Source organism: Asterias rubens, chromosome 16 (genome assembly GCF_902459465.1).
Source record: "Asterias rubens chromosome 16, eAstRub1.3, whole genome shotgun sequence".
Classification (NCBI taxonomy): Eukaryota; Metazoa; Echinodermata; class Asteroidea; order Forcipulatida; family Asteriidae; genus Asterias; species Asterias rubens.
The window spans coordinates 3,876,608-3,902,226 of record NC_047077.1 but is presented as its reverse complement, the minus strand read 5'-3'; the positions used below and the strand labels follow the sequence as shown (position 1 = coordinate 3,902,226).

Here is a 25,619-nt window from a genome sequence, read left to right as displayed (position 1 = left end):
GGTAAGTACTGAGTATACAGTGCTAACACACATCGGTGTACAATGTATGGGTTAAAACCAAAATGAATATATATTCTTTATCCACAATGCAAATTTGTTATCTATTAAGACATGATTACATATTTTGGTTGCATTCGGGTGCAAGCTTCCACGGGTTGACCTCGGTCTGCCCCCGGTCCGCTCCCGGTAAGAACGAAATAGCTTTGACGTCATTCCAGGGGATCACCCGAGTCAGCCCTTGGTGCCCTGCTTGTGGAAGAACGCGTCACTTGGGGCTGGCCCAAGGTGCATGACGTCTATACCACGAGAGGGTGAGTGATCGTTCGATTAGCTTTTGGTGGGGGCTCGCCCGAATGAGCACTGCGGGAGATTTGTAATGAACACATGTAGTTGTTTCACATATCATTTTGTGTGATTGTTTTTTGTCAGATTTGATCCAGGTTCAGGCAAATGTAGCTTCAGTATTACGTCAAGGTGGCCCTGTGGTGGCATTAGAGAGCACTATCATCACACATGGAATGCCATACCCAGACAACCTCAGGTAAACAAACCTTCAATAAACACTTTTTAGTCATTTTAAAGTTGAGTAATCTAATACTTTCCATGGAGCCCATTGTCTCAAGTCTTAGTTGGCAATGGTCGGAAACATCATCTAGCAGAGACAGCTCAGAATATCAAATATGAATATGTCGCTGTTGGAACGCATGTCCTGGGTGACGGCTCTTTCATTCCAGCAAAGGCACAGGAGGTCAGAAAGATATGGTAAGAGGGAGGGTTTCCAAAGGGCCTTGCCCCAATTGAGGGTGTCAATGGCTTGAAGATATGGTAAGAGGGAGGGTTTCCAAAGGGCCTTGCCGCAATTGAGGGTGTCAATGGCTTTGTCGAGCTCCTCTTGCGGAGTGTCCTTGTCAGCCCATCTTTCCACCTGTTTACTGCTGTCGGTGATGACTTCTCCAGACTTGGATTTGAGAGGTGCTGTTTTTTTATGGAGGGACTTGTGGCTTGTTTGATTCCCTCGTACGTGCCCCTGTTGTCACCTTTGTTGGAGGCAGCTTGTATGCTAGACCAGAGCCAATAGTTGTTTACATAGTGTCGTGCTGTTTGCTGGGCCTTGCCCCTGGCTTTTCTAAGATCCTCAAGCTTCCTCGTTGATGGATTCTCTTTGCGCTTGAGGACGGCGTGATTTCCTCACTTTGTTGCAGTATAATACGATGGCTGCATTTGCCTCAAACCAGTCTGCATTTTTCCTCACTTGCTGTTTGGTTGTAAATAGTGTCACGCAGGCAGTTCCACTTGTCTGCAGCACTTTGCTGATTGAAGGAGGAGAGTGCTTGATCAAGTGATGTGAGGAAGAGCTGGATTTAACGAGGAAGTGACGTTGATGCGGGGCCGTTCCTTCTGCTTGGCATCTACCTATAGGCTGTAGATTGACCTTACCGAGGACGAGGGAGTGGTGTGTGTCGCAATCTGCATTATGAAAGGTGCTGAAGAAGTGGGCGGAGTCGAGTGCCTCTCGTCTTGTAATGAAGAAGTCATGCTGGTGCCAGCGCTTAGATCTTGGATGTCTCCAGGAGACCCTGTGCAGTAGCTTGGTCTGGAAATAGGTGTTGCTAATGCAGAGCTGATGATAGCAGCACAACTCTAGCAGTCTCTGCCCATTCTTGTTCATGCTCCCCACTCACAAGTGTCCAAGGCAATCTGGCCAGGATTTGTGGTCGACGCCAACCCTAGCATTGAAGTCACCCAGGAGGAACAAGTGCTCGTTCTTTGGGATTGTGCTGATGGCCATGTCAAGCTTCTCATAGAACTTGTCTTTGGACACAGGGGAAGAACAGAGTGTTGGGGCGTTAACGCTCAGCAGATTGGATGGTCCGCTGCTGGTGGATAAACGAATGGCAAGGATGTGTTCGGAGCCTCCTGTCAGGGGTACAGTTCTGGTAATTAGCCTGTTTTTCACTGTGAAGCTAGCGCCGTGTTCTTGAGTGTCTTCCATGCTCTTGCCATGTTAGAAGAAAATGTAGTTTTCCCCTATATGGAACCACTGTCAGCAAGCCGTGTCTCTTAGAGAGCAGTAATGTCATCATTGAGTCGGTCAAGCTCATGGTTGATGATGGCGGTCCTGCGAGAGTCTTCGATGTGGTCAAGGCTGTCTGAGACCCGTGCACATGGTTCTAACATTCCAGCTTGATATTGAAAGGAGGTTTGAAATCAGAGTTTTCCTTCTCCTAGATGGGCTGCCTTTCAAGGCTTATGAGCCCCATCTGCCCGGAGCAATGTGGTTTTAAGGCACAAGAAACCTGCCGCACACCTCTGCCTAAGTTTGCAACAGGGATCAGCACGTTAAGCCAGGTAGTAGGAGTTTGACTAGGACAGGCTGTTTGAGATGCATGGGACATTTCATGGGTGTGAATTGGCTCGGTACTTTACACAATCCCGGTCATTCCTAATCCTTTGACCCCCAAAGGCAAATCATACAACTGTTTCATTAATAAAGCAATAGAATCCTGGCAGTGACACTTAACCAGAACCTTTTCTCCACACATTTTTATTATTATTATTACTAGGTTTTCCACTCAATTTTGGGTTTCCCCTCCTTTTACTCAACATCCAAACACGTCCAAGAATTTGTTTGCGGTTTAATAGGCCTATTACTTGAGACTTGCCTGCTTATATTAAGAGAGGTTTTGTGAAATCGATAGTAAAATATTTTAGTAGAAAATTACTTCTTTCTCGAACACTACGTTACTTAAGAGGGAGCCGTTTCTCAATGTTTTATACTATCAACAGCTCTCCACTGCTTGTTACCGAGTTAGTTTGTATGCTAACAATTATTTTGAGTAATTACCAATAGTGTCCAGTGCCTTTAATAAGATACTTGTTGTTCATGGTTGTAGGACAGCACAAGAAGTAGAGAGTATCATAGAGCTAAATGATGCAACACCAGCCACTATTGCCTTGATGAATGGCAAGTTACACATTGGACTGACTCAATCTGATCTACAATATCTAGCCAAATCTACCAGTCCAGTCAAAGCATCTAGAAGAGATCTTGCATGGGTTTTGAGCAAGGTTAGTTAAGTAAGCTAAGTTATTGATTCCTTGTGTGATCAGCGCCGCTATGATCCACAGCTGACTCATATCATCAACTATATGTAAAGAGAAGGTTGTTAAAATAAGGTTGATGTTGTCTTGTGAGCAATAGCCAAATGTAGGCGAATGTGTCCCCTTATGTAAATTTGCTCAAAAATTGAAAATGGTGGGTATTCTGCGCGTTCAAACTCAAGCGACAGAAAATAATGACCAGCTGAAGCTGTTTATAACCGGTTGTTTTCGGATACGTTTGTGCGGGTTAGCCCACAACCTCGTTCGCAGGAGTAATCGATCTCGCCGCACCATTTTAGCCCATGGATACGAGGATGCATTAGGCCAAACAAAATAATATGTGTGTTTCCGGTTACCCGACCGACCCTAGAAAAACATGCCGACCCTACGGAATTTTATACATTTACAGACAAAATAAAATAAAACAACCCCGATCCCACTCCCCGTTTGACAAAATACCGCACGATTTTAACGTTATTATATTTGATGTTTCCTTTTTTCTAAAATGTTTTCACATTTAAAATAAAGCATTAGAAAATACACATTTTCTTACGAGAAAAGACGTTGTTGATCCATGGTTGATCAAGTACTAGTATTGCAACGACTGACGGACGACGTGTGTAGCGTGTGTTTGGTGGTCGCAGCATGCATTTACATGTACACGTGCGAGTTCGTAATGCTAGCAATCTGTTAATTGCGCTGCTCAATCTTGAGATTGCACAACAGATGTTGATTGAGCGATGTACGCCGACGAGCTGCGCTACGCCCTCGCATTTGCGCCGCCTGGAAACCCGCTAAAATTCCCACGTGACACGTTGAGTCTTGTCTCAATGCGTTTATTGCCGGTTCGCATAGATTTTACCAATAGAGGGCGTTTTATCTCACTGTATTGCATTGTTCCAAAACGACCTCTAGCGTTCAATGTTTCTTGTATTTTGTTGCCGCACGCAAAGTAACAACGACTACAGGCGTAGAATCTGCTTTTGTGTTACGTGAAATTTACAGACCTCGGAACGGTTGCTTTTTGGGTCTTATTTTCTGTGTCATTTTAAGAGATTTTCGAGTCGAACTTGGACATCGTTGAATTTACATGCAAGGGCAAAAATATTTTTAACATTGGTTCCTACCCTAAGTTTTGAAGCAATAAAATAATTCAACAAAATAAAATGTCTTTTCGACCCTACTGACCCTAATTTTTTGGCCGGTGTAATAGGAAACACATATATTATTTTGTTTGGCCTTACGCCAAAATGGATATATCCGAAAGCTGTCTCATAAAAATGCACCACGCTAGACGTCGGGCAACAGATAAGTTTATACAGAGTTATACAGAGTTTCCTACTTTATTACGTCTTTTTACCGAAATAGCATTTATCAATGGGAATAAATGAGTAGTGACTTGTTCTTAATCCGCCAAACCTTGCAGGGTCGTGGCCACAACCCTGCCAGTTTTTAACGGCCGATTAAGAACTTGTCGCAACCTTTTTAATCCCTACTTAAAAAACCAAGATATGGTTCCTGAACATGTCTGGAAGTATTGGTTGATGGCTGGCACTGTTAACAGACCTCTTCTCTGGCTCAGTCCATTAACAGCACCAGTTACCAACCCAGTAATTACCATGCACTGAAGACCGGGTCCTCGCACTGTTATTCCCTAATTAAGTTGAGTCTGTGAGTATTTTGTGTGTGTGTTTATCATACAGGGTTTGACTGGAGGTACTACTGTGTCAGGTACCATGATTGGAGCTCATCGTGCTGGCATCCATGTCTTTGTGACTGGTGGTATTGGTGGTGTGCATAGAGAAGGACAAACAAGTTAGTATCTAATAGGATACTTTGAGTCACTTGGTGTCAGCACACATACCAGGTAACTTTCCAATGTTGACATAATTATGAGCATGCACACACAGTTCCACAAACAATGGATTTACCTGGTGAGTCTGCTGCCACCTAGCATCCAAAATGTATTCTATTGTCATTTGTAAAAATATACTCTTTTAAAATAAACTATTTAAGTTTGATGTACATGTACACCAATAGTTCAGCATAAACAGGGCTCGAATTTCACGCTGGACCGCAGGCCCGAGGCCAGTGATTTTAGCTTCGGTCCAGTAAACTTTATGCCGAACAAGTCCGGCGGTCTTGTGTTTTTTTTTATGCATACTAATATAGTTACTATTACAAATAATTATATGAAATATATTATCTTTCATTAAAAAATGTATTTCAATCTCATTTAAAATAAAAGGTTTTGTTTTACTTGTCGTCAAATCAGTGTTCTGAGCACGCCTGCGGAACGTCAATCCGTCCTTTTTTCACGTGCATCAGGCTGCATACAAGTTTTCCATTCAGTTTACTCATGCCCACACCTTGTACATCTAGTCTCAAACCATTTATGTTTATGCAACCGGGGAGTGAGCGAGCGGGGACGAGGAAGTGATGTGTTGATACCCGGCGCAGCGGCACACCTTAGTACAGCATTGTTTACCACTGACCATGAGTAAAGTCTGATACCTTACAAAAGAGTGTTGAATTTGCATTAAGAAGGTCTGGTTGCAATACCACACATCCCTGTGTTGCATGGATTAAAAGTAAGGTCTTGTTGCCAAACGTCTTGCTAAGTATGGCTACCAACAGTGATGAGCTTCTGACTACTGCTGTCAAATTTTTGGTCCATCTTTTTATGACGATCTTTTTATGAATGCTGCACGTTGCAGTGTTTTGTTGGTGATTTGCCTGTCAAATCGGAATTCTTTATTTTGAGGCGGCGAGAATGACGTGAAGTAGGTATATGGAACTTTATTGATAGGGTTTCACAGCAAAAAAAAAGCCTCCTAAGGGATGAAAAAGGCCTGCTGTTCTATCGTGATAACTTTTTTTTTCCTAATAAAATTTTGGTCTTGTAAAAAATCTTCCGGTCCAGTAAAAATTCTGAGCAACAAGCCCTGCGGTCTTGTGGATTTTTTCCCCAAATTCGAGCCCTGGTAAATATCCAGCATTTGTGATCATCCTTTCAGCATCCAATTGTTGCTCATGTTAATAATTTACCTGCTAATATTAAAATGTCTACTAGCAACAACTTAAAAGGTAGTCAAATGCCACCTTGCCACATAAGCCATGTCTAATGACGCATAGCTTGAGTTCCTGTTACGTGTAGGTCTCCATTCTATTTTTTTAGTTTTCCTTGATTTAATATAGTTTAATTATTTACTTATTTATTTAGTTATTTTGCGTTTTCTTGCTTTGTTTTCCGTGTTTTTCTCCTTTTGCTCTTGTCTAGGTTTGTCTGTTTGTGATGTTGTTGCCGTTGTTTGTTAGGACCCCAATGGAAATAGGCCTTAGAATTGGCTTGTTGGGGTTATGACCCAGGGATAAAGTTGTGATGTTGTTGCCGTTGTTTGTTAGGACCCCAATGGAAATAGGCCTTAGAATTGGCTTGTTGGGGTTATGACCCAGGGATAAAGTTGTGATGTTGTTGCCGTTGTTTGTTAGGACCCCAATGGAAATAGGCCTTAGAATTGGCTTGTTGGGGTTATGACCCAGGGATAAAGTTGTGATGTTGTTGCCGTTGTTTGTTAGGACCCCAATGGAAATAGGCCTTAGAATTGGCTTGTTGGGGTTATGACCCAGGGATAAAGTTGTGATGTTGTTGCCGTTGTTTGTTAGGACCCCAATGGAAATAGGCCTTAGAATTGGCTTGTTGGGGTTATAACCCAGGGATAAAGTTGTGATGTTGTTGCCGTTGTTTGTTAGGACCCCAATGGAAATAGGCCTTAGAATTGGCTTGTTGGGGTTATGACCCAGGGATAAAGTTGTGATGTTGTTGCCGTTGTTTGTTAGGACCCCAATGGAAATAGGCCTTAGAATTGGCTTGTTGGGGTTATGACCCAGGGATAAAGTTGTGATGTTGTTGCCGTTGTTTGTTAGGACCCCAATGGAAATAGGCCTTAGAATTGGCTTGTTGGGGTTATGACCCAGGGATAAAGTTGTGATGTTGTTGCCGTTGTTTGTTAGGACCCCAATGGAAGTAGGCCTTAGAATTTGCTTGTTGGGGTTATGACCCAGGGATAAAGTTGTGATGTTGTTGCCGTTGTTTGTTAGGACCCCAATGGAAATAGGCCTTAGAATTGGCTTGTTGGGGTTATAACCCAGGGATAAAGTTGTGATGTTGTTACCGTTGTTTGTTAGGACCCCAATGGAAATAGGCCTTAGAATTGGCTTGTTGGGGTTATGACCCAGGGATAAAGTTGTGATGTTGTTGCCGTTGTTTGTTAGGACCCCAATGGAAATAGGCCTTAGAATTGGCTTGTTGGGGTTATGACCCAGGGATAAAGTTGTGCATTTTTGTTCCTTGTGTTATATTTTGGTTGATCTTATTTCATTGTCTTTTCTCCCGTCATTGGCAAATCCTTTTGGATATGCGAACACCCCAAGTACTTTATTGGTTTGTGATTAAGTCAAGGGGTAGATATTGATCTCTAGAGCTTGGGGTGGTCGGGGACTTTGAGAAAAAGCAATTTCCATGAAGTTCCCTGTGGGGGATTGAGCTTCATGTTGTAGGCTGATCATTGCAGGAGAGATCTATTGACTGTAGCATTTGTGATTAGTCCTGAGAGGAACGGCATTCTATTAAGTTAAAATCATCTACATATGTTGTACTTCCAGCAGAAAGTTGAGTTGTCGAGATTTTGGCATGCATCATTAATGACTGCTGAGAAAACAACTGGCCCAAGCGGAGTACCTTGTGGTACTCCAGCATGCATATGGGTCCAGTTGGATAAGACTACCTTAATTGCGAACACACTGTTGATGATTAGTTAGGAATCTTGCTATCCCATACTGTCTTTGACAATAACCTATAGAAAGAATGAGTTGTAACAATTTATTTTCAATGAGTCTAACTGCTACTTGATATTTGAACTGTCAACAGGTATGGATGTGAGTGCAGATTTAACTGAATTAGGACGTACCCCAGTGGCAGTGATTTCTGCTGGTGTTAAATCTATATTAGACATCCCAAGAACTTTGGAATATCTGGTAAGTTCTTTTGAGGCTGTAGGGTGCTTTTTGTTTCCTCTCCTCCCTCACAGCTCCAACATGTCCAAACCTAATCACATCATAAGATGTCACATGAAGTCCAACTGGGAGTGATTTAGGGCCAGACATGTCTGTTCTTTCATGGGACGACCTCCCCACCTTGTATCTGCTTCTAAAGCCCTTTTCATACGACAAAGTCAAACTAGGGTCCTTGGTCTCCGGTGCCAGTTGTCTTGACCAAGGACATTGGTCAAACTCAAACAGGACCTTTCACACGGCGCAGAAACCAACGTCCCGTGTCTCAGAACCTTCATCTTTTGTGGTGCTAAAGGTCAACATTTATTGCCCATTTCACTGATATCCCCACAGCTAGCTATTGTATGTGTTGGTTACCAATCATTTTCCCGTGCTGTCGTGAATCAGCGGTCCCTAAAAAAGATCTTGTTTTGGACGAAGAATAAACATGTAGTTGTGATGCTCGAAACATTCACTCATGCTCCGACTACCAAATTCCAATGACAGCAAAATTAACTATCGTTAATAAACTGGGGAGTGCAGATTCTTACCGATGAATGTTGTCATAAATCTGGCACACATTTTGTTGCCCACTAAAGTTTTCTATAAATCCGTGTCATTCTATGCTCGATCGAATGCTACATACTCCTAGAACTATATGCTGGAATTTGATTTAAAAAACATCTAACTGTTTTAGGGAAAATCCAATGATTTTTGAGAGTGAGTTTTTTAAAACATCTCCCAAGGATCTCATGCTAATATAAACTTGCTTTCATGAAGGAGTCGTGCACACACGTTCTTGGATCTCATAAGCAGGTTCAAAGGTTTAACGTTACTGATAACGGGGTCAAACACCTAGATTTTCTGGCTCCATGTGTTTCTTCTTGCGCGCATTAGCATTAACATTACCTTTGTATACAGAGTACATGTATACTATCATCATCAACAATAGCCTGAACATCTGACGTCACACTTAAAGGCTTGTGAATAACACCAGAGACTGGCCTCCAGCCGGCGTGTACATGCACCTTTGACCTACATTCATTTCACATAGAGATACACAGTCAAATTCTATGGCGGACATGACAGGAGTGTACTGTTTGGGCAATATGGAAAGCTCATGTCACTGCACGTTTATCCAATGATCCAATGGAATCACTGGATCTGAATAGCAGGGACCTGTCTTTATCCTCCGGGATAAAGATAGGGGCCCATTCTACATCAACAACAACCTACGGGAGGAATCTTTGTGTTTTTTTCATCAAGAGCCACATGGAGAAGTTGAGTCTATGTGTGAGGTCTCATGGGTCAAGTCCATGGTGCTTCTTTATACAATATGAATGTATGCTGATATCTTTTTCACAATGGGCATTATGAACGAGTTATTTATGATCTATGGAAGACAATCCTTCTAGCTAGTCCGTTGTTCTAATAGACCCTTGTCCCATTGCATGACAACCCATGATCTTGTTAGATAGAATGACTGCCTTGATGTGTTTAATGTTCTTGGCACCAAAGTTAGTGCTATACATTCCAGTGTGCCATGGGCAATTCTAACAGTGGCTGACATCCTGGAAATTGCCTTATTACACCAATTTCAACATTAAAATTCATTTCAACATTTAAAAAAAATTAACCCAAAATAATACAATGGGTTGTACATGTACAGTAAAATTTTGAGAAATACCATTTATTGGTTTTAAAGATCGTATCTGCTATATCTTTATATGATTCTGTTTGACTCAAAATTGAAATAGAAACTTATCGTTAAAAGCTAAACCTATTACTATGTAAAAGTACATTAGTTTTTTGGTTTTGTTGTTGGGAATGGGACATTCTAGATATTCTTCAGAGCTGTTTCAGAAGTGCACAATGTGAGGTGCTTCAATGATGTGTATTTTGTCCAATTAACGGTTATATTACATGTAGTTGTTGTTATTTTCTAATAGGAGACAGAGGGAGTTACCGTAGCAACATTTGGTCCTAGTCGGGACTTCCCAGCATTTTTTTTGCCGAGCAGTGGTTATCAAGCACCAATAAATGTGACCTCTGCTCGAGAAGCTGCTGAGTTAATAGGTAACTACCCCTAGCCCTGTAGGCCTTTCACTTTCATATCAATACTACAGTCATGTAATGTGACCTCTACTAGAGAAGCTGCTGAGTTAATAGGTAACTACCCCTAGCCCTGTAGGTCATTTACTTTCATATCAATACTACAGTCATGTAATGTGACCTCTGCTAGAGAAGCTGCTGAGTTAATAGGTAACTACCCCTAGCCCTGGAGGTCATTTACTTTCATATCAATACTACAGTCATGTAATGTGACCTCTGCTAGAGAAGCTGCTGAGTTAATAGGTAACTACCCCTAGCCCTGTAGGCCTTTCACTTTCATATCAATACTACAGTCATGTAATGTGACCTCTACTAGAGAAGCTGCTGAGTTAATAGGTAACTACCCCTAGCCCTGGAGGTCATTTACTTTCATATCAATACTACAGTCATGTAATGTGACCTCTGCTAGAGAAGCTGCTGAGTTAATAGGTAACTACCCCTAGCCCTGTAGGCCTTTCACTTTCATATCAATACTACAGTCATGTAATGTGACCTCTACTAGAGAAGCTGCTGAGTTAATAGGTAACTACCCCTAGCCCTGGAGGTCATTTACTTTCATATCAATACTACAGTCATGTAATGTGACCTCTGCTCGAGAAGCTGCTGAGTTAATAGGTAACTACCCCTAGCCCTGTAGGTCATTCACTTTCATATCAATACTACAGTCATGTAATGTGACCTCTGCTAGAGAAGCTGCTGAGTTAATAGGTAACTACCCCTAGCCCTGTAGGTCATTTACTTTCATATCAATACTACAGTCATGTAATGTGACCTCTACTAGAGAAGCTGCTGAGTTAATAGGTAACTACCCCTAGCCCTGTAGGCCTTTCACTTTCATATCAATACTACAGTCATGTAATGTGACCTCTGCTCGAGAAGCTGCTGAGTTAATAGGTAACTACCCCTAGCCCCGGAGGTCATTTACTTTTATATCAATACTACTGTTTCCGGGCAGGAACTTTTTCGTCGTCGCCGTCCTATGAGTCATGGCTGACCCTTTGTGACCCTGTTTATGATGTAGGTCCACTTCTGTCTATCCAGTGCAGATCGATATGCAACGTTTATTGATAAGCCTGTGAGTCCTTTGAGTCCTTCTGTCCAACAAAGTTTTTGACGGCCGCGACTTTTTACAGCTCCATAATGTACCGGTCCATTAGGCTTCGCCCACGGCGCACGTGAGGGCAAGAACACATGAGCCTTTCTAATGCCATTCTGCACATTACTCTGCCGCTCGCGCCAAGCATACACGCACGCATGTCGAACTTTATAGTGTCGAACTTTTGATTGTGCAATGGGTTGTTTTTAGTCAATACGCAATTGGGCGGAGCTTAATGGATCAGTCATTGAAATCTTATTACTTGTTTTGTAAGAATATAATCTCTTTGGATTAACATTCCATGGCTGCATACATTTTTTTTTGTTGATTTTTTTAGTCGGATATTACTCATAAATCTGCCTTTTTTGTGAAATAAGGAGTGTTTGTTCAATGACACTATCTGATCTGGTAGCCTTATAAGGCCAGATGCTAAAAAGGCACATGAACAATATAATACATGTATTTATAATAAGAATAATAATAATAATATCAAAGTCTTATATAGCGCATGTATCTACCAAACAAGGTACTCAAGGCGCTGAGTATACAAACTTTCAGAAAGACAGGTATTTGTGTCTGCATTGTTTTCTTAGCCCTGTCTTTAATGGCGTATCGATAATGTTTAGATAAAAATGATAACTGAATGAAAAATCACATACTGTTAATTATAAAGGATACGTCGATAAATGAAGATTACAAACAACATGTTAATTACTTTTTCTCCCCCCCCCCTCCAGATTACTCCTTATCCTTAGAGTTAGGGAGTGGACTATTGATAGGTGTACCAATACCATCTAGTGTGGCTACACAAGGACAACAGATTGAAGATGCAATACAATCTGCACTTCAACAAGCTAGGTATGAAGCTCAAAATGAACCAATTTGATTAGCCTGATTTTCCAACTTTGCAACTTCATTTAAGGTTTCTCTGCTGATATTTTGTTGAGATATTCTATGCAAGATAAATCAATCTGCATACTCGACACATTGTAAACACTGGTTGACACCACAGGCATGAGAATCTTCCGGTTTAAACCGGAATTCCGTTTTTTTTCCTTTTAAAATTGTGGTCTCCGAGTTCGATGTGAATTTGCTATAAAATTCGGGGGGTAGGTTTTTGGGGGTATACATTTGGATTTCTCTAATCCCTCTTCTCTAGTCAGACAATGTAAGTTTACCTTTGTAATTGTTATTATCGCGGATCCCCACACGTCGTTCATGAAATACCGGCACCTAAACAATAAATTGCCGTCCAGCAGCTGGCCCAATTTACGGCTTGTTGTCTTCCTGGCATCGCGCATGCATGCAGCAGCAGCGACAGATGTATAAACTTGCCTCATTCCTTGCTTCGTTTATAGTGGTACGGTTCAATAATGTTTGCGTGTAATGCGCTTGCTGGTGCAACAAAGATAACACGTGTGGAGACTTTTTAAAGTCTACTGAAAAAACAATGCACGTGTTTGCACCATGTGTACTGTGTACTGTGTACTGTGTACGTGCAGGTTTGCACACGAACCAATGAGCGGCGCGGCACGAATCTGAGATCGCCGGCAGGCCATGGTAAACTGGTACCTGTTATTGCCTCACAACCAGCGAAAGATATATTGGGAACCAGCGAACACACTGTACGTCCGGACGACGTGCTTTCTTCATTGGTTCTATTTCTATGTTTGGGTCTAATCTCAACCTCGTTCCAGTTATACCCTATGCTGAATAACAACCTCTTTCACAAAAACACATCGCTCTCGCCAAATATATAGGCCTATATATATTTTAAAATGTGCGTCGCCGACGGATCGTTAAAATCACAAACATTTAATTGCAAAAGAATTTCTTTTACACAACCGAATTTCAAATCAAGAACCTATAAAAATGGTTTTTGGTGAGAAAAAAAAGCATTTTCAAGGGCAGAAATAAGGGATAAGATCGTCAAAAAAAAAAAATATTATTACTATTATTTTTTCCCCCTTTCTTTTTCCGGAATTGTAACAAAATCGCAGGCGAACCCAAAATTGTTTGAGCTTTACATTCCTTATTTTCCCTTAAACCTATTATAAAAAAAAAAAGAAGGAAAAATCACACAAAAGTGGCTCACTTCTACCTGGAAAAATAGGTGTCAGAAATGCATCAGAGACCACCACAGAGCTTCTAAAGTACCAAGAGCTCCCAGGGCCCTGAAGCCGGCCCTGGACCCCGGCCATAAGGGACTTCGCGCTGCGCGCTCGTATTGTGTGCTTCGCACACAAAAATGATGGAATATTGACATATCCAATCAACTGAAATTTTTCCTGTTTTTTTATCATCACCCATTCTCATGCCTGACACCATATCCGCCAACTGGTTTAGACATTTAGTTAATGGGTAAATTTTGTTGTATAATAAGGGTGCGTTAGATTAGCTTCCCTGGGTCTACCCCGCGGTGCTCAGTCTGGTGAGCCCCTGACAAGAGCTAAACGAACGATCACTCACCCTCTCGTAATGACGTCATGCACCAGGGGCCACCCTACTCTACAAGCACTGGCGAAGCTAATCGTACGTACCCTAAATTATGCCGAATCTATTTATGGGCATTATGAAATAGATATTGACTGCTACAAGTGAAAGAGTGAAACTGGCCTCCCTTGTGATCCATCAGAGATCATTTTAGCCTCTTCTTCACTTCAGAAAAACAGAAAGCGGTATAGAGATCCTATGGGAGTCTAGAGTGATTGTGGTTGTTTTATTGTACTCAATATTTGAATACTGATGATTAGTAAACTTGTAGTTTTATTGGAGTTAATGTTCATGTACATTATTGTCTGTCCACTTTGATTACAGTGTTGAAGGCATTCATGGTAAAGACGTAACTCCCTTCATTCTTCAGCGAGTCAATGAACTAACTGGAGGTGAATCATTGAAAGCAAGTATCCTGAAATGAACATCAATCTGTCATTAACAAAGATAGTACAGGACATAGGGCCATGGTTTGTTGAGATACATGTAATGCAATGAATACTGCAATGAGTATTGCAAGGAACTCAAATTCATTTCACTCATCTCATAACCTAGAAAGCCAAAGGACATATTATTTGAAATTATAAACTTGATAAAGAATATAAAATTATAATCTTGTTAAGAATATCAATAGACAAAATAAATGAATTTATGTCTTGAGGAATGCAGGGCTGCCAGCATGGATCTTGCAATCAAGGAGGGTTGATACACCAATAAGTATGATCGGGCAGATTTTCATTCATCATAATTGGGAGAAAGTTACCATAATCAGGGAGATTTTCAAAAAAATTTCATTAGAGCACTGAAAGAATTGTTGATTTTTAGTAACTTTTCTGCAGAATCAGAACGCGTTGCCATGTTGGCAAAGCCCTTCTTGGAGAATCTATTCACTGCATTGATCTAAATTAAATTTAATCCATATTTGTGTTTATTTAGTGAAAGTAGCATTTGTAGTGTATAATGGTATGTGTCAAGCCTTAACTTAGGATGAATATCAGATATTGCTCTCATCCAAAACAATGCAAGAGTGGGGAGTAAGATTGCACAAGAACTTTCTTATATAAGGAGAGACGGATCCAAAAGAAGACACGTAACAAAAACAACGGAACCTACTGCCAAATATGGACAACCAGTTGTGATAGGTGGAAGTAATGTTGACTTGGTTTCTTCAATTAGAAGTCAGAATATTCAGGTAATTATAACTTGCCTTTTTTGTTATAAGTCAATAAGATAATTATGTTATGATGATGACTAAAACAAGCTAGTCGAAACGTTGAGACCAATTTAAGAACTCACTCTGCGGTAGTACAGTTAATCACGATCCTATAAGCTAAAGTAGTACATGTAGTCCCAGCCTAATTTCTATACCATCCGCCCGGGTAATAGTAAATAAACAGGACAGTTCTTTTCAGAACTGAGAAGTCTCCCGAACCCCCGAACATCTACTCTGCGGTAGTAGAATAAAGCAAGACAGTTCTCTAAGAACAAACTCTACCTGGCAAATAGATACACACATGGTGTTACTGCAAACCAAATAGATTTTTATGTTATGTTGGTTAACAATCAGCAATCCATTTGACTCTAGCCTAACACAAACATGCACAAAGCAGTTACTGATCACATAATGCAAGTTCTTCTTTGTACTGTGTAGTTATGTTCCCTGTGTCGTCACACATATTGGCCTTTTCTGACTACTAACATTAACAACACATTGTCATACACTCTAACCAAGTTTCTTATGTGGTGTACATTATGCACTTAAAACAAGTGGGGTGATAGTACAGGGCCAAATTTCATGGCTCTGTTTACTGCCCAATTCTGTGCTTACGATCACCATTCTCTGCGTACATGGAAGGGCCAAATTTCTGCGCTAGCTGTGTTAGTGTACATGTAGAGTGCCTGTAATGTGGAGAACACGCATGTATTTAAGGCATATTACCCTGCTAACCCATGAAATACGCTTGACGAAGCACAGAGTTCCTTGCTTCCACCAGCGCTGATTCTTTGCAAAAACTTTCTTTGCAAGTCCACTTGCGCAACAGTTATGGCGCAAAATCCACCTGGAATGGCTTTTTTCAACTTGGTATCTTGCACATGTGTTTCACATAGACTGTTTGCCAATACATTGGACTTCCGTCTGTTTAATGATCCAAAAGAAGACGAGCTTTAAGTTGTATTAATACATTTCTGAGGACATAGATGTAGTGTTGGACAAGTTTTACAAGTTGAATGTTTGATTTTGGGGGTTGAACAAAGAATTGACTAGAGTGGGATGTGAACCAACGACCTCCTGATTAACGTGCCGGCGCTCTACCAACTGAGCTATCTAGCCCTATATTGGCGGTGTCCCTATTTTGACAATATCTTTGTTCGGGGGTGCCGGTCAGAAGCCATACAACCGTTAACTGCCGTGTAGTAGCCAGGGATCACACCCAAATTACGATACAACTTGGGAAGTGGCAGCCAGGGGATCACCTTAAGGAGATGTGACTTTTTTGTTTCAGATATCAATATAAACCACAAGGGAAACTGACTGGGTAAATTTTGAAATGATTTTTGGGGTTGGACAAAGAATTTATTAGAGTGGGATTCGAACCAACGACCTCCGGATTAACGTGCCGGCGCTCTACCCTCAGTTGGTAGAGCGCCGGCACGTTAAACGAATGAATGTCCTTGAGTGTATTGCCATGCCACTGCCTCTGAATGTCCTTGAGTGTATTGCCATGCCACTGCCTCTGAATGTCCTTGAGTGTATTGCCATGCCACTGCCTCTGAATGTCCTTGGGTGTATTGCCATGCCACTGCCTCTGAATGTCTTTGAGTGTATTGCCATGCCACTGCCTCTGAATGTCCTTGAGTGTATTGCCATGCCACTGCCTCTGAATGTCCTTGAGTGTAATGCCATGCCACTGCCTCTGAATGTCCTTGAGTGTATTGCCATGCCACTGCCTCTGTTGATAGCTTTTACAATTGTACTTTGTCCTGTTGTGTTTATAGTACGGTGATGGAACCAATCCTGGTAGTGTGCATATAACACTGGGTGGTGTAGGACGTAACATAGCTGATTGCCTATCTCGGCTTGGTACCTCCCCCATGTTCCTGTCAGCAATAGGACGTGACAGTCAGGGGGATACATTATTGGGTCTATCCTCACACATGGTAGGTATCATTGCTGGTTTTTGTGGCCTACTTTTATGAAAAAGGGGGAAAAAGATAACAAAGATGGACATTGTTGGTGGGAACCACATGATGTCTCATTGTGTTATCAGGGATGAGATTTTTCAGACTTTATCTGAACTCAGACTTTTTGTGTCAGCCTTTTGTGTTATTTTTTCCACATTATATATAAAGAAATCCTGCTCATTTGTCTACTTCTCTGGTGCTTTGGATACTGTTCCCAAAAGCTCCTTGGAATCTATAAACCCAGGGGTTACCAAACGGTAGAAATGGCATCATTTCAACATACCTTTTAATTTGTATCCAAGTTTCAGACTTTTTGGTTGGTAATGACTCTCACCTCTATTATGAAAGCACTAATTACATTGTGTATGTAAAGCTCACTGGGTAACTTGTATCTATTGTGTACCACTACTTTGGTAAGAATGAAGTCACTCCATCATAGACTTGCCCCATATTAGACTGGCGGGAGGAGTGCAGTGTACCATGAAAAACAAACAGGATTTTGATGAATAACAACCGTCTAGTTGGTAAGACACTGCTCTAGAATTGCAAGGGTTGTGGGTTCGAATCCCACTCAAGTAATATGACTGTGTTTTTTTCACAGAACTCAGGAAAGTACTGAGTAACACACAACGATGTGTATGGGTAAAAACAAAAATGATTATTATTTATCTCCGATGCAAATTTAACATCTATTAAAACAAGCTTCTAACTCGTGATTATTTTAGCTTTTCAGATCTCGGTAGCAGCCATTGATTGGATTCAAACCTATTCATATTGAAATGTTTATCTTAGTGAATGACACCCTTTATTCTTGAATTGAATATAGAATACATCAGCTGTATCCATCATTGATGACCATAGCACAGCAACCTACTCATGTGTACTTGACAGTGATGGAGCAATGGTACTTGGAGTTGGTGATATGGATGTCCATGTCCAAATAACACCTGAATATGTAAGGAAACTAGCCCTAGTTCACCTAGTTTGACATCAAATACTAAAGTCATATATCAATGCTAAAACCATGCGCTCATTTATATGCTACAATATTGATAGAAATAAATAACTTAGTTATGTTCAACTTCTGATGCTAACCATTTTTCACTATCGTTGTTGACATTGTCATTGTCATATATCATGGGGGAGGGGTAATACAATCAAATCAAATCAAATCAAATTGACTCCTATCAATGGCCGACCGTGTTAGTCGACGAGGTAAAAGGAAAACCACGCTATTTCTTGACACATTTGTGTGGATCATTGTATTCTACTTTTAAAACATCTTTCCTACCATTCGCATTTTATAACAAACGGTTACAAATGCTTTTTATACTGCCAACTCATCCGATCCGAGGCAACGTTTTCCTTTAAGACAACTCCAACATTCAACAGTCAATAAATGTATTTGAACTGTTTGTTTTCTTCTGTAGGTATCTGGATATGAGAAGTATTTAAGTTCAGCTCCATTGGTTTGCATTGATGGTAATATACCAGTGGATACCATTGAGTATGTATGCAAGTATTGTGCTCAACATAATACTCCAGGTAAGTAATGTCCCGTCACAGTTAATCTTTCAACTTTGATCACAAGTACACATTCCCTATAAAAATCACCAAAACTCATTTTTGTTATACTGCCCCCCTTTTTAAATTAGGCAAAAACATCCTTGTTCCTCTACACATAGTAAATACATAGTAATTTCTCCTTATGAAAAAAAGAGAGATAAATTTTCGGGTCATATAATTTTTGTTTCTTAAAAGAATTTTTTAGTATTAATGTTATGTAAGGAAGAAACCAGTGTCTCTGACGGTAACTCCTTTAAACAACTTTATGTCTCAATCAAATATCCTAATAAGGAGAGCATTTCATTTCACAACCTTTATATGGTTTTTAATTTTCAGACAAGACCTTGGTCACTTTGACTGCAACTATAAAACATGACTGTCAAGTCAAGCATATTTCTTGGTACTTGGTACTTAAATCCCTTAACAGCCCCATTTGGGCTAAACTGGGATGGTGGGAAAGTGACGTCAAAAAGCTAGGTGGATAAGGTGCCAAAAGAAAAGGTTAAAGGTGCACTTTTTACAGGTGCAAGAAAAGAAGGAAAGAATTTAAAGGACAATATTGCCATGCAGAGGCTGCATTGCTCTGATGGCAGGGATAATATTGCCATGCAGAGGCTGCATTGCTGTGATGGCAGGGATGTATGATGTTTGGAAGACCTGTATGGATGGAGCTATGTGTAGGACAGCAGATGGTGGGAGCCTGTTCCAAACTGACATAGCCCTTGGAAAGAAGGCATATTTGTATACATTAATGGTTGGAATTGTTAAGGAGGTGTATTTGAGTGGGTGATCGACTCGTTGTGAGATATGAGTAGCATGTTGAAAGCACTGTGGGAATGTAATATTGACTAGGTTGTAGTGAATTTTGTAGTACAGTGTGCATGGTTGAATCAGACGGCGAGTGTGAAGTAGATCCCAATTTAATTGTTCTACAAGCGGTGTAACATGAGTAGTTGTACGATAGTCAGAGAAGACGAATCTGGCTGCTCTCTTTTGAATCTGTTCAAGATGGTTTATGTCGGTAACAGTATTGGGATTCCAAACTTCACTTGCATACTCGATTTGTGGAGGAACTAGTGCTGTGTAGGCTCTTGACTTAACCTGTTGGGAACAAGGCGATAAAGTTCTTCTCAGGAGACCTAGTGTACGACATGCTTTCTGTGCAACTTTGGAGCAATGGTCTTTCCATCTCAAGTCGTGTGAGATCGTAACTCCAAGGTAGTCATGTTTTTGTACACGGGTTAATTGCTCACCCAAGAGAGTGTACTGGTGCGTCTTCGGGCTACGTTTGCGGGTGATGGTGAGAACTGCGCATTTTTTGATGTTAAAGCTCATTAGCCACTTATTTGACCACTCTGTAAGGGTATTTAGGTCATTCTGAAGAATCTGCTGGTCGTCTGCTGTCTTTATCTCCCTGTACACAATACTGTCATCTGCAAATAGTTTGATATTAGATTGAATATGTTCATTTATGTCATTGACGTATAAAAGAAATAGCACGGGCCCCAAGACTGATCCTTGGGGGACGCCAGATGTAACATCGATCGTTGAGGAGTGTGTTCCATTGACAGAGACGGCTTGTTTGCGATTTGAGAGAAAATTATTGATCCAACCTAGGGTGTTATGTGTGATGCCATAGTACTGCAGCTTCTCGGCTAAGAGCTGGTGGGAGACTTTATCGAAAGCCTTACTAAAATCAAGAAGGATGACATCAGTTTGACCTTTATGGTTGAGTGTTTCAGACCAGTCATTAGTTGAGTTTGCCAGTTGTGTAACCTTTGATAGGCGCTCCCTGAATCCATGCTGTTCGTCAATCAGAATATTATTTGAATTAAGATGCTTGGCTACATGGCTTAGGATAATGTGCTCCATCACCTTACAACAGATACATGTCAACGAGATGGGTCTATAGTTACATGCTTCAGCTTTTGGTCCACTCTTGTAAATTGCTGTGACCATAGCTTGTCGCCACTCGGTTGGAACTGTATTGGTGTCTTAGGACTGTTGGAATAGAGATCTCAGGACTGGAGCTAACTCATGAGCAACTATCTTTAGGAGACATGGAGACATTTCATCTGGGCCAGCTGCTTTGGATGGATTGAGTTTGGAGAGTTGTTTGGCCACGCCTTCTACACCGATGTGGAGGTATGAAATAGATTCATATGGTGACTTCCCCTTGCTCTGTACCTGTGAAGCATTAGTAGTTGGTTTATTGAAGACATTCTTAAATTGTAGATTTAATGCCTCAGCCTTGTCAAAGTCTGAGCTGCACATTTTGTTGTCCGATTTCCAATGTTGGAATTCCTAAATTTTCAGTTCGCATAAGTTTAACATAGGACCAAAAAGACTTGGGGTTCTCAGTTAGAATATTACCAATGACATTGTTGACATAGTCACGACGAGAACTCCGCACAAGTTTGGTGACATAGTTACGATATGAGCGGAATGATTTCCAGTCGGTTTGATTGTTTGATATGTGGGCTTTAGTGAATAACTTATCCCTTTTCCTCATTTTGCGCTTAACGTCTACTGTTATCCATGGCAGATTATGTTTACGTTCAGATAGTTTAGATGGAACACAACTTTCAACAATTTCAGAAAGTCTCGTTTTAATGCACTCCCAGTTGGTGTCCACCGTCTCGTTGACTGGGTCGGTTGAGAGAAACTCAGTTGCAAAGTCCTGCACTTTAGATCTTAGTAAGTCAGTATCGGCCTTGTCAAACTTGTAGATCTTCCTTTGAGGTTTCCTCTGGGTTTTGAGCTTCATGTTGATATCGAACAGTACCAGACAGTGGTCAGATATACCTGAAAGTACCTGTATGTTATGGATAAGGTTGGGATTTGTAGTTGACAGTAAGTCCAGTATGCTATTGGATATGGGTCTTGTAATAGTGTTTACAAGTTGTGATAGAGAATTGTTCAGAAGGAAATCTAGAAATTTCTCATGTAGTGTGATTTGGATTTGCTGCTGGTTGGTTGCCAGGTGGTCCAGTTTATATCCGGTAGATTGAAGTCTCCAATCAATATAACATTTGGATGTTGCCGGGGATTTCTATTAATGATCTTAGAGAGTGAAGAGTCTAAGGCATCAACAGACTGTATTTTGTTTCCTGGCGGTCTGTCAAAACTGGCCAGAAATAAAGGTTTAGAGTTACTAAACTGTATACTAGCCCATACAATTTCACCGTCTGCATCAAGGTCTGGCTCACCAGATGTAAAAAGAGAGTCCTTTGTTGCAATGAACACACCACCTCCATTGGCATCACGATCTTTCCGGTACATACTCGGATGCTAATTCCACTTGAGCCAAAAGCAGAAATTAAAATGTCCATAAACAGTTCTATCTGTGTCTGGTCAGCAGCCCAGATGGGACACTTCCTCGCTGTTGCTTTTTGGCATAGTTCACATCAAATATTGGTCAGTTCGCATCCATGCTGGTTTTGTGCGCTAGCGTTGATGACGTAACCTGGCCGAAGTTACATCACCTTCCTCATGTGACCAGAAGGATATCGGATCCCTGTCTGTGTTGTCGTGTTGTCTGTCTGTTAAACTCTCGTCCATTGGCTCCATTTCGTCAGCGTTGTCAATATTATCATAGGGGGCGTGTGAAATAATCCATGACAACCAAAACATAATGGTTTCCTCACGTGGACCTAGGCAAGGGACCAAATATATCAATGGCTGTTCTCTCAAGGGGAGCACCAACAGACGAGGTCTTCAGTGCAGCTCGTGCCTTTGAAGGAGACTTTGTGCGTGCACAGTCTTCACACTGTCTTACCCATCGTTGAACCTCAGAGCGATACCCAAGCCAATGAAAAGATCGTTGGATTTTCTTCAAAGTTTTTGTTTGACCAAGATGACCTGCAGTTCTGGCATTTTGAGCCTGAATCATAACATCTCTCTGTAATGACGATAGTACGACAACTTGATAAACTGAAGAAAAATTTATGTCAAAATTTCTGTACATTTGTTGGTCCCCATTTATTTCCACTTGATGATCGGAAGTAACGTCTTGTCACTCCTCTGGACCTCCCTTAGTTCACCTCCCGTGACATTGATGGTGGGGCAAATGCCGTGCTGGTTGAACATCACTCAAATTTTCAGAATTACGTTCAAACGACTTGTCCAAGGCAGGACCTAAACCAGTGTCATCATCAGTTTCTACCGTTTTATCTACCACTTCCTCAGCTACTTGTGTGCCCTTATACAAAACAGAAGCCTCGGGTTGTAAATTAAAAACTCTCAGGGAATCTCTCTTCTGCTGAGTACTAACAAAAGTACGACCTACTAGTACACCATTATCTTTACAAGTACAGCAACCAGTGGGCTCACGAACCTCTCGAGACATACAACCATTTCTCATGTGCAACTCCCCAGGTACAATTGTCTTTCGACAGGCTGGAAGTGTCACTCTTTCGGCTACTGAAACTCTACAACATGTGAACGGTGAACTCTCAGAAAAGACAGGAATTTCTTGACAACCAAACATAAGTTTATGTCTTGGAATGTCCAGAAAACCCAGTATTAGATGACGTCTGTGAGGCTTACCAAACCCAACCACCATTTCTGTACAACCGATGACCTGCAACTCTGAGCAGGGACATACATGTAGGCTATGGCAGACATCTAACGGTAACTGCTCCCATGCGGGTCTGTGGGTGTATAATGGTTACTGACGAGCCTGTATCAAGTAAAAACTTCACATTAATACCATGAACAAAGCAGACTGGAGACTGGGCCTTGAAGTGTACTGGGGACTGGGCAGTGGCCTCTTGCTCAGTCCACTGTCGTTTCCCTTATCCAACGAGACTGGCATACTGGGCATGTTTTGAATCGCTTGCCCAAGTAGGGGATACTGTGCTCTTCTGTGTCCTACTTGCTTACATTCCCAACGAGGAAATGGAAAAGTGTGTGAAGTGTTGTGGTTAGGGTTGGGTGTTAGGGCCCTTTTTAGATTGCTTAATTGTCTGTTCTATTTCTCTAAGCTTGTTCTCTAATTTTGCAGTCGCTTGGGTACTCTGTTGTGTTAATGAATTAGATGCGTACGGATTAATAGTGGCCACAAACTGTTTAGGGAGACGGTCTTTATTACACTCCAGTTGAAGGAATGTGTACTCCTCTAGAGCCAAAGTCAGTGCTTTACCTCAATATGGGGCTTTGCACGTCCAACCTGTGTTCTTACATCAGGTAAGTCAAGGTCCTCTATGAACTGATCCCTAGCCGTCTCTTCCCAAAATTCACTGCAGACATCAAGATAAGCCTTCAAAACCAATTTTCGAATACCACTAGCAAGCTGTTGTAAGGACTCCTCTTTCCTTCGACCCCTAGCTCTTAGTTGAGCTCGGAAAAGACCTACTTGCCCCTGAGGACAAAATCGTTCTTGTAGAGCACGAACAAGTTCAGGATAACTGTGTTTCTTTGCCTCAGGTAAATCTGTATAAACCAGTCATGCTGGACCCCTCAACTTCACAGCAAGAAATCAATTTTTCTGTGTAATGCTCCAACCATTAATCTCACTACACAATTCCATATGACTTTCCATCAAAATTGTCAGGCTGCACAACAGGTTTTGTAACTTTCTGTTCAACCAAACTGGGTGAACTTGTGTCACGACTAAAAACGGCAAAGTTAGTATCACTTATATAATAGTATAAGTTGGTGTAAGCCTATGTACAGGAATCTGTTCACGCCCACTCACACTTTGGGTTTGGCGTGGCAGAGAAAAACTAACTTGAGATCATCGCGTTGATACGTCAGCCTCTGGCATATCAACACTAACATGTTCTGCTGTTACATCTGCATTTCTACCCCGGGCAGCACCCAATGTACCCATGGGGAGGACATGTGACTGGAGTGTATTGGACTATCTCCCACAGGTAAAGAGGCAGAACCCGTTCCAGCCAAACCGTGTCCAGATAACTCTTCATCCAGTTCTATTTTGTTTTTGAGTGATCCAGCCAAACCGTGTCCAGATAACTCTTCATCCAGTTCTATTTTGTTTTTGAGTGATCCAGCCAAACCGTGTCCAGATAACTCTTCATCCAGTTCTATTTTGTTTTTATGTGATGCAGCCAAATCGTGTCCAGATAACCCTTCATCCAGTTCTATTTTGTTTTTGAGTGATCCAGCCAAACCGTGTCCAGATAACTCTTCATCCAGTTCTATTTTGTTTTTGAGTGATCCAGCCAAACCGTGTCCAGATAACTCTTCATCCAGTTCTATTTTGTTTTTGAGTGATCTAACCAAACCGTGTCCAGATAACTATTCATCCAGTTCTATTTTGTTTTTGAGTGATCCAGCCAAACCATGTCCAGATAACTCTTCATCCAGTTCTATTTTGTTTTTATGTGATGCAGCCGGCCAGCATTTCGCGGTACCTTTATGAACGAATCTTGTCAACTGATGAGTTGTCATTGCCATCGCACAACACAAACATTTTATTCAAGACTTCAGGCATTGGATTATGGTTAATAAGATGAAATAATATTTTACACCAAAATCCTTTACATCACATCCATTTTTTCAAGAAAGAATGTTCCCGACGCCATTGGTTACATCATCGGAAATAAAGATTCTTGAACCTTTGTATGCTATTGTTCCGGAGGGACTTAGCGGCTTGTTTGAGGACGAACCGCCGGTTGTTGAAGTGAACAAGTCTGCAGTGGATGGGACGCGGATGAGTGTTGTTGCCCTGGTTTGGTGACCGGTGTGTAGGTGTTCGGTGGGCCCGTTCAATCTCTTCGTCGTCAACGCCCTCCAGCTTCATGTAGGTCTTGAAGAAATTCAAAAACAAATTCCTCACAGCAGGAATAGTCGGCTTCAGAATTCTCTGGGACGCAGTGGAGAATTATATTGTTTCTTCGACTGTGATCCTGCAGACTGCTTTTTAAGGTGACATCTTTGGAGGTGATTGCCATTGTTGATTTTGTTGAAGCTTTCAGAGGAGTCTGTTTGTTTCTGTTCCAGGTAAGAAAATGCTGTCTTTAGGTCGTCAATTTCTTTATTTTGTAGTTTA

General features: G+C 41.3%; 1 protein-coding gene across 3 annotated transcripts in view; it reads left to right on the top strand.

Annotated features, from left to right (window-relative positions):
- The window catches only part of LOC117300630 (pseudouridine-metabolizing bifunctional protein C1861.05-like), a 38,137-nt gene that overhangs the window by 5,142 nt on the left and 7,376 nt on the right, over positions 1-25,619 (top strand). For all 3 annotated transcript variants that reach the window (XR_004520193.1, XM_033784310.1, XM_033784311.1), the window contains exons 3-13: positions 430-541; positions 2,895-3,069; positions 4,806-4,917; positions 8,033-8,139; positions 10,104-10,230; positions 12,100-12,220; positions 14,180-14,265; positions 14,854-15,047; positions 16,853-17,014; positions 17,865-17,993; positions 18,469-18,583. Coding sequence is in view for 2 of the 3 variants with exons in the window: in XM_033784310.1 (XP_033640201.1) it covers positions 430-541; positions 2,895-3,069; positions 4,806-4,917; positions 8,033-8,139; positions 10,104-10,230; positions 12,100-12,220; positions 14,180-14,265; positions 14,854-15,047; positions 16,853-17,014; positions 17,865-17,993; positions 18,469-18,583 (1,440 nt within the window). In the remaining variant the exon portion in view is untranslated. The remainder of the gene's footprint in view (positions 1-429; positions 542-2,894; positions 3,070-4,805; positions 4,918-8,032; positions 8,140-10,103; positions 10,231-12,099; positions 12,221-14,179; positions 14,266-14,853; positions 15,048-16,852; positions 17,015-17,864; positions 17,994-18,468; positions 18,584-25,619) is intronic.